This window comes from Capra hircus, chromosome 18, assembly GCF_001704415.2.
Source record: "Capra hircus breed San Clemente chromosome 18, ASM170441v1, whole genome shotgun sequence".
Classification (NCBI taxonomy): domain Eukaryota; kingdom Metazoa; phylum Chordata; class Mammalia; order Artiodactyla; family Bovidae; genus Capra; species Capra hircus.
In genome coordinates this window covers 45,674,514-45,686,867 of record NC_030825.1, presented here as the reverse complement: position 1 = coordinate 45,686,867, position 12,354 = coordinate 45,674,514, and the positions used below count along the sequence as shown (strand labels likewise).

Genomic DNA, 12,354 nt, shown 5'->3' with positions numbered 1-12,354 from the left:
TGCAATGACAAATGTGTGTCACTATTTCCAGCATGACATTAATGTCACAGTTCAGTCTGCCGTTAACAGAAACACTGTAATTTTCCCATTAATTATAATGGGAAATCATGGTACAAGTTTATATAAGTTTGGACCTAAGAGAAAAATTTCTGTAATTATTTATCACCTTATAGAAGTATTTATTTGTTAAAATAAAGGTGATTTATTTATTGAACAAATGTTTTTTGAAAAGCTTGTTATTTAGGTAATTCTATCTTTAATCTCTATTTGTTTACTTAGTCACATCAGGTCTTAGCTGCGACATGCAGGATCTTCAATGTGTCACGTGGGACCTTGTGGCACAGACTCTTGTAGCACACGGGCTTAGCTGCTCCACAGCATGTGGGATCCTAGTTTCCTGACCAGGGATTGAACCTGTGTGCCCTGCAATGTTATATGGATTCTTACCACTGGACCACCAGGGAAGTCCCTGTTTATAGGTAATTTTATGACACTACATTAAATGATCTTATATAGAGGCTTCTCAGGTGGTGCTAGTGATAAAGGACCCACCTGCCAATGCAGGAGATGTAAGAGACATAGGGTTCAATCCCTAGGTTGGGAAGATCCCCTAGAGAAGGACATGGCAATCCAGTCTAGTATCATTGTCTGGAGAATCCCATAGACACAGGAGCCTGGCAGGCTATACAGTCCATAGGGTCGCAGACTTAGATACAACTGAAGTGACTTAGCATACATGCAAACATAAAACTCAAAAGCTCTTATTATAAACACACTCTCTCAAGTTACCTTCATTCTTATCTTCCCAGTTACAAGAAAATTCTAGGTGTTAAAATTTGATAAATTTCAGAAATTTAGTTGGTGAAATTAAAATGCAGAACCCCAGGCCTCCTTTCTCATTGTTTCTTGTAAAAATTAAAAAAAAAAAAAAAAAACATTTTAACCTATTTAAGACCTATTTTAGGCTGAGGTATGAGGGAAGAATTCTGGAGTTAACATTCCAAATGATCAGACAGTTATCTGCTAACAATATCATTTACTGGACAACAAGTCTTTCTCTACTAATTTAAAAATAGCATCCTTATCATATATTAATTACTTATTTATACTTGGATCTATTTCTGACTTTTGCTCCATTCATCTCTAAATTTATTCCTGCACTGCTTTATTTTATGTATACTTTATTAAGAGGTAAGCCCTATCTCATTACTTTTAAAACATGTCTAGGTATATTTGCATGCTTTTAAGACAGTCTGTGTATGTGTTTTATTAGGTTCTCTTACAAAGTACAGTAAAGTTATTATGCGAAGTAAAGTCTTCCTAAAACTAAATCTTTGTATTTAGAGATAAGATATGCTTTTCTGATTATAGGCAACTTCTTTTATGTCCCTCTATTACATTTTCTTTCATCAGAGGCTGGTCATATTTATTATGTATTTTCTATATAATTTCTATTTCTCATCATTGTGAACATCTTCTTTTATCCCCATTAATAATCAGTGGGTTAGGTTTTAGGACATCTATTGATTTTTGTACTTATTCTCTACATTTTAGCTCTAATTTAAGTCCCTTATTAGTTTTAGGTTTTTCAGTGAATCTCAATTCCAAGAAGAAAGTTAGCATTGACAAATAATGCTAATTCTAGTATTCATACTTCTTTTTTCTGACATAACTAAAAATTCCAGAACAATGCTGAGTAGCAATGAGATCCAGAGTTCTTTATTATGATTTTAATAAGAATCTTTCTGGTGCTTCAATATTAAGGTTAATGCTAGTTATTAATTAAGACAGCTAACATCTACTGAGCATGTTCCCTGTCAGGTACTATGCAAAGGGCACTACACACATTTTTAAAAAATTAACCCTTACAATAAGTCTGTTAGTTTATCAGTAAGGTCCTATTTTATAGTACAAAAACTTAATGCTTAAAAAGATCAAGTATTCTCTCTCAGAAGGAAATCTTATGTTAAAATCTGCAAATAAATATGTTATTCCTGGGTAGTGAAATTGAGTATTTTTATTTTCTTCCTATACTGAGTGTATTTCTTTCTTTAAAAATTTATTTTATTGAAGTACTCGCAAAGTTGTGTAATTTCTACTGTAAAGCAAAATGATTCAGTTATATACATACACACACACATTCTTTTTTCATGCTTTTTTTCTATTATGGTTTATTATGGGATATTAAATATAGTTCCCTGTGGTACACAGTACACTTAGTCTATTTCTAATTTATTAATACTTACAAGAAATCTTCAGATTGTTAACAAATTAAAAATTAAGTTATTTTAAGTTAATATGAATAAAAGTACCTACAACTATTTCAAAATATCTAAAGTGAGATACACAGGACTATGTTTAGCACTGGCTTGATTTTACCCTGAAGAGTTTTTGAAAATATTGTCCTGATTACAGCATATTTCTGAAATGACTTTATACTGTTTTATTTGAAAGTAAATATCCATATAAAGCTATGGGCCAGTATCAGCTATTTTAGCAGATAAAGAAAAGGAATCTTAGAATCACTGAAGGTTATGAGACTGGCTGGTAGAAAAACAAACGAAACAGGATCCTCTAAGAAGTTTATTAAAATGCACATCTCCAAGCTCCCAGGATTCTTATGTAGCAGTTCTCAGGATCTACACTTTAAAGAAGCATTCCAGATGAGATGATTTGGTTCTAGGTGGCCACACTGAGAGCCACTGCTCTAGATTACGAGGACGATAGGAAAGATGCCACAGCCTAAGGAAGAGCTTGTTTCCTCAGCTACTATTTCAGATTCACAGAGAATTCATCCTCAGTGGTGAGTCTGAGACTAACCTATAATATTTAAGTATTATATACAAGTATATATTATATATGGCTCAGCCAGTAAAGAATCTGCCTGCTATGCAGGAGACTCAGGTTAGACCCTGGGTCAGGAGGATCCCATAGAGAAGGAAATGGCAACCCATTCCAGTATTCATGCCTGGAAAATCCCATGGATAGAGGAGTCTGGTGGGTTACAGTCCATGGGATCACAAGAGTCAGACATGACTTAGTGACTCAACCACCATATACAAACAATCTAATTGCTTCGTTAGGAAAAAAAAAAAAATTCAAACTGTTCACCATTTTCGTTTTATGATCTAAGAATTATGAAAAGTCTAGGCAGTGGAAGTCATTCAATAATATACTTATTGGGATAACAATTTAAAAAGAGCTAAATAGAAATTATACACATAGTTTACAAGCTGCAAAAGCTCTTCCATTCAAAGAAAGACAAAAACCACCACAGAAACTTAGAATGGAAATTTTTGAAGGAAAAAACAGCTTACCTTGAGATAGCTGTGTTTTTAGAGCTCTTGTATCCTGTGTAAAGGCAGAACCAACGGCACTGCTTTGGGAGAGGGCACTGCTGCTTGATGCTTCTGTTCCAAAGGATGTCAAGGAGCTTCCGGCTTTAAGAAAAAAAAATTTTAATGACAATAAAAAAATTTTTTAAACCTTTCTATTATATAAAGTAATATACCATGTTAGTGATGATAAGTGTCCTTCCCCATAACACTTGAGCAAATTAATAACACTAGAAATCAATGAAACTCAATCAAAAAATAATTTTGAGAAAATTTTGGCAGTATATACAAATAAAAGCAAGCCCATATGTACTCCAGCTTCTCTGGAAGCAAATGATTTTGGTAACATGCAATACTGTCTTGAGCAGTTATGCAGGTAGCACAGCAGAATGCACATCAGATAGAGAACCTTCAACACTAACATGAAGGTTCAATTATTTTAAAACCAAGTATCTGTATAAACAGCCAAATCAGCAGACAGGTCTACAAAGAGCTTTTCCAGCATTTCCAATGGACAATGGACTCCAGTCCATTTTAATGCTTCTCCTCAGGACAGCATTGTGGGGCTATGTTCTGCCTAAAGCAACCACGAAAAGTTCTGACAATGGGAAGAAAAAAATCCCTCAAAAGGACTCAATTCTTTGCTATATTAGGTTATGTCAATCTTCTCTACATTTCTTCAGAATTTATGAATCAATCACTTTCCACATGCTGTGATCTCTTAATATTTAATCTACATAGGTTTCCAACAGTCTTCCTTCCCCACCTCTAAATTAAATCTTAAAGTGGTACTCAGAATAATCTTTTATGAAATAGAAACATCATCACATCACTACAGTGCTTAGGACCCTCTGGTGGCTTCCCACCATCCTCAAGATAAAAAGTTCAAATTATCTGCCTTAGTTTATAAGCAATCGCCCTCACCCCCCGCCAATCTGCCTACCTCTTCAAAGCCTCATTATTTTCATGTCTACTCCACAACAGTTTAACCATCTGCTTTTAAATTACTTGAACATTATGAACATGTCCCTCACATCTTATTTTCAAGCTAAGCAACTCTAGTTCCTTCAACCATTACTTACCTTCACATATTCTTTAAGCCTTGCCTCTTTGACTTCTCCCTAATTTAATGAATTCTAGTTGTTCAAATCCCTCTTAAAATGGGGCCGCAGAATTTATCACAGCACCTCAGATGGTAACAATGAATGGATTCCTTAAGAGTTGTAATCCATTCAGGCTGTGGTCGCAGTCAGCTAAGGAGAGGCCTAACATAATCTCCCACATGCCCAGAAATGTTGAGACTAGTGCTCTCGATAATTCTGTAGAATGCTGAACCCATTTTTATTACCCCTAGTATCTCTAGGTACTGACCAAGATATAGACTACTCTGATGATGCGTATTCAACCTCCATCCAGCTCTGTGTTTTCTCACCTGACTCAACCTCCCACTGCTTGCCCTCTGGTTAGAAAACTCTTCTATATCTTCCATCTCTTTTCTGAGTTCTTGGTCATACAACACCCACCTCCTTCATGCCAATTCTGCTACTGATTTATCTCAAATTACCTTTTATGTACAGGGTGAGGGAGGGATCAATGTTAATTTTTTCCAAATAGATACCCAGCTGCTGCAACATTATTTGCTGGAAAACTTTCCTCCTTTCCACTGAACTATATTGGCATCTTTGTCTTAAGTCAGCACTTAAATAGGTCTATTGCTAAATCCTCTATTCTCTACCTGTGTTTGTCTATTGTTGTGTCATCACTCCCTGTCCTCAACCTTGAAACAGCATATACTTCAATCTTCCTCTTTCTTCAAGAGTGTATCGGTTATTATAGAGTTTGTATTTTCATACAAATATTAGGATCAATGTGTTAATTTCTACTTTTTAAAGTGTGATGGGATTTTTACTAAGATTATGTTCAACCTGTAAATTTGTAATTTGGGGCAAAAGTGTCACCATAAAAATACTGAATCTTTTAACCCATAAGCATGTATTTATGTAGATTTTTAATCTCTCTCAGCAATGTTTTGTCATTTTTATTGAAGAGCAGTTTTCCCAGCGTCAGCACTACTGACACGGTGGGCTAGACAATTCTTTGTTTTGAGGGGTTGTCCCATGCATTGTAGGATGTTAAGTAGTAACCCTGGCCTCTATCCACTACCTAGCAGTAGTACCCAAGTTGTGACAGAAAAAAATGTCATCAAACATTATCAAACGTCCCCTGAGGGAGGGGGATGAAATGATCTTCCCTCTTCTCAGAACCACTATTACAGAGGCTTTTAAATATCTTTTTAAATATTCATTCCTAGGTATCTGATGTTACTGATGCTATTATAAGCTGCAATGCATTTTATATTTCATTTACCAATAATCTGTTCTCGATCAGCAAATTTTATAATTTGTCAGATGGTAAATAAAATATTCTAGGCTTTTCAGGCCACATGATCTGTTACAACTATACAACTCTGCACCTGTAGTGTAAAAGTAGCCACAACATGCAAATAAATGGGTATGGCTGTAGTCTAATAAAACAGGAGGCTGGCAAGATTTGGTCCACAGGCCATAGTTTGTCAACCTGCCTATTCCGAATATAAAAATTTGGTTGATTTTTGTGTGTTTACCGTGTGTCCCTTACCATGTTAAATTCACTTATTCATTCTAGTGGTTTTAATATTCCTTCGCATTTTCTCTACACACAATCATGTCACCTTCAGATAATGACACTTTTAGTTCTGCCTTTCCAATCTCTGAATCTTTTTTCTTGCCTTGTTGGACTGAGTAGGACCTCTAGAAGAATACTACATGAAATAAGATACAATTCTGCTTTCACTTTATTCCTTACCTTAAGGGAACAGCCTTCATTATCCCACCATTATTTATGCAAGCTTTTCATTTCACTGATCAAATTAGGAAATTCCTTCCTATTCCTTAGTTGTTGATAAATGAGTATCAAATTTTATTGAACACTTCCTCTATATCTTTTGGGATTGCAGCTTTTCTGCTTCATTCTGTTAATGTGGTAAATTACCAATGATTTTCAAATGTTATAACATCTTTGCATTCTGGAGATAAACTTTGTCATTATGTACTAACCTTCTTATGAACTGCTGACTTCCACTAATAAGACTACGTTGAGGATTTTTATATGTATGTTCATGGAAATTAGCTGTAATTTTATTTTCTTGTAATAATTTCACTTACATTTTGGTATCTTATCTTGCCTTCATAACCTGGTGAGGAAGTGTTCTTCTCCTTTATTCTCTCAAAGAGTTTGTGAGATTGGTAAAATTATTTCTTCCCTAAATGGTAGAATTTACCAGTAAAGCAAACAGTCTAGAATTTTCTTTATGGAAGATTTTAAGTTGCAGTTTCAACTTAACTTTATGAAATTTTTTTAAAAGCCAATTTCTGGCTTTATTGATATTATATATATAGGATTAGTTTCTATTTCCTTTCTGTTTTACATTTTTTCTTCTTTCTAGTACTTTTCGGCTAATTTTCTTTCCTTTTTTTTTTACCCTTAATAAACTGGTGGCTTAGAGCACTGATTTTAAAATATTTTTGTTTTCTTATATATGTGTTTAAAGGTATAAGCTAAGCAATGCTTAAGCTCCACTCAAAAAATTTTGATATGTTGTGGTTTATGATCATTATATTTTAAAATATCTTCTAATTTCTCCTATGATTTCTTCTTTAATTCATTAATGATTTTTATAAGTTTGTTCAACTTCTAATTGTTTGTACATTTTTTCAAGTTATCTTTATTATTAATTCCAAACTTAACTTCTTGGTGGTTTGAGAAAATATCATGATTTCAATCTTTCTGAATTTAATGTAACTTCTTTTATAGACCAAGACTTGATCTATCCCATTGATTGATCCATATTTACTTTAAAAGAATCTGCTGCTGCTGCTAAGTTGCTTCAGTCATGTCCAACTCTGCGATCCCATAGACAGCAGCCCACCAGGATCCTCCGTCCCTGGGATCCTCCAGGCAAGAATACTGGAGTGGGTTGCCATTTCCTTCTCCAACGCATGCATGCATGCTAAGTCGCTTCAGTCATGTCTGACTCTGTGCGACCCCATGGATGGCAGCCCACCAGGCTTCTCTGTCCACAGGTTCTCTAGGCAAGAATACTGGAGTGGGTTGCCATTTCCTTTTCCATGAAAAGAATCTATATTCTGCAAGTGTTGGTGTCGGTGTACTATTTTATAAAGTAACATTCACATTTAGGATTGTTACAGCTTTCTGATGAACTGCCCGCTGTACTGTTACAAAGAATCCTTCTGTATCTTTGGCAGTACTTCTGACTTTTAAGCAGTGTTGTCTGACGTTAATTTTTCTAACATAGTTTTCTTGTTACTAGTGTTTATATAGCATGCCATGCCTTTTTCTATTCTTTTACTTTCTTTCAATTCATCTTTTATAAATATCATATAACTGGGTCTTTTTTAAAATTTTTATTTTAATTTGAGGCTAATTACTTTATAATATTGTGGTGGGTTTTGCCATACATTCACACGAATCAGCTATGGGTGTACATGGGTTCCCCATCCTGACCCTCCCTCTCCCCATCCCATCCTTCAGGGTCGTCCCAGTGCACCAGCCCTGAGCACCCTGTCTCATGCATCGAACCTGGACTGGCGATCCATTTCACATATGGTAATATACATGTTTCAATGCTATTCTCTCAAATCATCCCACCCTTGCCTTCTCCCACAGAGTCCAAAAGTCTGTTCTTTACATCTGTGTCTCTTTTGCTATCTCGCATAGGGTCATTGTTACTATCTTTCTAAATTCCATAAATATGCGTTAATATACTGTACTGGTGTTTTTCTTTCTGACTTACTTCGCTCTGTATAATAGGCTCCAGTTTCATCCACCTCATTAAAACGTAACAGGGTCTTTTTTAAAAAATTCAGTTTGATGATCTCTGCCTTTTTACCAGAATGTTCAACTCCTTTACACATTACTGAAGTAGGTCTTTTATTTATTTTTGGCCACATCACATGTCATGTGGGATCTTAGTTTCCCCCAACCATGGGCACCCTGCAGTAGAAACACAAAGTCCTAACTACTGGACTGCCAGGGAATTCCAAAGTAGATCTTTAATAATCCTTAGTCTGTCATTCTTAATGCATGAAACACTCTCCTGGTTTATACTAACTTTATAAAGTTCATAAGCAAGTTAAGTGTTCATTAAACTCAGTGATTAAAAATTAATCTGTACAAAACACTAGAGACCTAAGAGAATCACTGTCTAATATGATTTGATTATTTAAGCAGCTAAAATGTATTCATTTGCCTGACTGTTCAGGCAATATACCTCCTCTTGCCCACAAGAGTAGTATGAGAGAGAGCATGCCATGGCTGTTTGCTGCTTCAGTTTATTGAGATAATTAATTTTTCCTAAAGGCCTATGAATTAAAGGCAGTAGTGACCTAATCTTTGCACATAAGAACTATCTGAGTGTCAGCTTAAAAAAACAACATTTTAATTCTACACACTGCATCATTCCATTCAAAGTATGAGTATCTGTTTCCTCACAGTGGTGACAAAACAGAATATATTCAAACTTCTGGGTTTCTGTCAAATTGATAACAAGAAATGGTGTTGTGGTGCTGATTTAATTATCTCACCATAAGCAAGATTTAAGCATCTTTCCATGTGTAAGGGCCATCTGTATTTTTTTTCTGAAAAAAGGCAAAGTTAGTTTCTAACCTTAATCTATTTTTCAGTTGGGTTGTAGATCTTTATTTTCAGAAGCTCTTTAGATAATAAAGATACTAATCCTTCATGATATAAACTGCAAATAAAACTATAAAAAGATAATATATGAAAATTAAAATGGAAAAAATTCCCCCAAACAGCAGTAGAGTAATCCCAATTTATTTAAACCTCTTCTTTACATCAGAATACTAGGCACAGAAAATGAAAACAAGAGGCTTAGATTAAAATCTGGCTTAATTTGTATAAACACAAACTGTATCTGAGTTAATTCTGTTTCTAAAGAACATCTGCCACCTTAATCAATGCTACAGTTTTCCTCCTCCTCATTTAACTACTTCTAAATACTATATATAGTTCTTTAGCCCCTCCACAAATTATTCTACCAGCATGGAAATCAAACAATCAAAAATAATTTGCTACTGCAAAAACTAGTCTACTCATATGGAAAACACAAGTAAAACCTACATTTTGACATTCAAAGAACACTAAACCAGCAAACCCCAATATAAAAATTAGATTAAAGTATTTATAAGGAATATATTAATGTATGTCACCACCACAAAATACTCTGATCAGAGGAGCAGGATGTGAGGAAGAGCAAAAGCAGCATTTGCTATGCAGACATTTTGTGCTAGACTCTGTTTCAAACACTTTTATAAATACTGTCAAGCAACTTCACAGTAATGTAGAAGGTAAGTACAATAATCCAGATGTTGGCTAACTATTCAACTTAGTGAAAGGAATCTCAAAAGGATAAAATAATTTGCAACTGTCCCTTATTCTGAATCCTCAGAATAGGATTCTAATAGTCGTAACTAAAATAGGGTATACCTTGATTTAACATGGATAAGTTAACATTGATCTTTCCTTGAGTAGGATTAGGAGGTACATGGACCAAAGTTATTTCACCTATCCAAGAAGTAATTAAATATTTGAATTTTGATTAGAGATGAAAGAACTACCACCCCCAACAAAAATATATAAACTTGAAAAATGTCAATATTGGGTCAAAAAAAGGGAGTAGACTGAATATCAATATATTCCTCACCTAGCTCACCAACTACTAACTTCTCAACCACGCCTATCCCATTTTTTCATTTCTTCATATTGTGATATACAGACTTCTCTTTTCACCTACATATGCCATAATCAATCTGACTCTTCACCCTTCAGTACTAAAGTCATCTCCCTAAAACATATTCTCCTATATGGTTAACCACAATACCATTACCACATCTAAGAAAATGAACATCATCCTACATTTAGTCCTTACTCAAAGTTCCTCAAGAGTCCCTAAAACATTCTTTATTATCAGCTTTTCCTAATACTTGGGATCTGATCATACATTACATTTGGATGCTATGTTTCTTCAGTCTCCCCAAGTCTATAACAGCCCTGCTCCCTCTCCTCTTCACAACAGTGAATCCTTTGAAAAACTTGACCTTCTGAAAATATATGTCAGTTTCTTCAAGGTTAGAATCTGCAGTTTTAGCAAGAATGCCCAGAAGTGAAGTTGTTTACACCTCTCCTCTGTATCATCACACCAGAAGACATATAATCAATAATTATGGCAATACCAAGCTTGATGAATTAATTAAGATGGTGACTGACCATCAGATTTCTCCACTATAAAGGTACATCTTATCCCTTTGCAATTAACAAGTAAACTGTGCTATGATACTTTAAGATTATTTTAACATCCTGTTTCAACCTCATTCACCCAATGATTTTAGCATCCACTGCTAATCCCTGCTAATTATTTCACTAATTAACAATGGTGATTTTCTATGTTCACCATTCCTTATACTTCTTAGCTAGCGTTATTTTACCTAAAAAAAAAATAAAAGTTTCCTTTTCCTTCTTTTTAAAAGGGGCCTAGATTCTGTTTAGTGGGGAAAAGTATTTAGAAAGCAAGAACTGGGTCTACACGTGTCCTTTGCTACTGGGTATCATTGCTTCTAAGCCTTTTCTATGAACAGAATCAGGAAATCATCAGTTTTTAAAAAATGAGTTCACACCTATACCTCTAATTCACATTTACTACCACAACACTGTTCTTTACCTTTCCCCATTCAATATGTGTATCTCCCTTCTCCAAGGTAAAAATACCGTTTATCAACATCAATATATTATTCATATGCCTTATCCTATTATACATACAAAAAATAGTTTCGAGATGAACACCACCAATACCACTAGAAATTATAAACCCTAAATCACATTTTCTAAGAGTTGTATTTCTTCTTGTAAGAGTGTAAAATATGTTAAAAGTTTACTTAATTAACAAAACTATTAACATACTAATGAGTTTCAAGATAAACTTGAAAACTGGATTTGTGATTCAGTGAAATAAACTGATAAGTGATTATATCAATGAAATCAATAAAGGTATACTTAAAAGGTAAAATGCACAGCTACAAAAACACAAAAAAGTTAATCTAACTATATCTAGTTGTACAGGAGAGCCTTTGTCTTCTAGTCACAAGCAGGACTGTTATTAACCTGTCTGCATTTTCTTATAGTGTTGTGTATGTTAGTTGCTCAGTTGTGTTCAACTCTATGCAAAGGACTGTTGCCCGCCAGGCTCTTCTGTCCATGAAATCCTCTAGGCAAGAATACTGGAGTGGGTATTCCAGGGGATCTTCCCAATCCAGGGATTGAACCCGTGTCTCCTGCACTGCAGGCGGACTCTTTTACTACTAAGCCACCAGGGAAGCCCACAGTGTTGTTTACTATTCCTTAACAACAGGATTATCTCCATTTCCCTTTTTGAAAACCCATCCTATTGGAAAAAAATGTTTATTTTAAATGGCTATATCTTGTGTAAATTTAAAATAATGCTCAATAAAATTTGGTAATTGGATATACCTAGATTTTAAAAAGCTACAATTCTAAGAGATGGCCTTTATGGAACCACTAATCATTAAGGACTGAAGTCTTCAAAATAACAGGTTACAAAAGGAAGATCAAACAATGTCTGAAAACTTGTGGAAGGTTTTATATATCTTTATGATAAAGACAGGAAAATTATGAAAAAGAAAGAAAGGAAAAAAGCACAACATACCAACACCAACAGCCCCAAACTGCTGGCCAACTAATGAGCTTGGACTGAACTGACTGTACGTTGGCATCCTGCCAAAAGGTCCATAGGAGCCCACTGACTGGAATGAAGAAGTAGATGAACCTAGTGAAGACTGAAGAAAAGATTATGGGTTAATTTATCAGGCTCTGAACAATATGTACATAATGGAAATAAATCTGCATATTTATATTTTAAAGAAAACTA

At 34.6% G+C, this 12,354-nt stretch overlaps 1 protein-coding gene across 6 annotated transcripts in view; it reads right to left on the bottom strand.

Moving 5' to 3' along the window:
* LSM14A (LSM14A, mRNA processing body assembly factor) overlaps positions 1 to 12,354 on the bottom strand; it is a 53,231-nt gene that overhangs the window by 14,850 nt on the left and 26,027 nt on the right. For all 6 annotated transcript variants that reach the window (XR_001919478.1, XM_018062288.1, XM_018062285.1 and 3 more), the window contains exons 3-4: positions 12,133 to 12,262; positions 3,318 to 3,440 (exon numbers count right to left, since the gene is read on the bottom strand). Coding sequence is in view for 5 of the 6 variants with exons in the window: in XM_018062288.1 (XP_017917777.1) it covers positions 3,318 to 3,440; positions 12,133 to 12,262 (253 nt within the window). In the remaining variant the exon portion in view is untranslated. The remainder of the gene's footprint in view (positions 1 to 3,317; positions 3,441 to 12,132; positions 12,263 to 12,354) is intronic.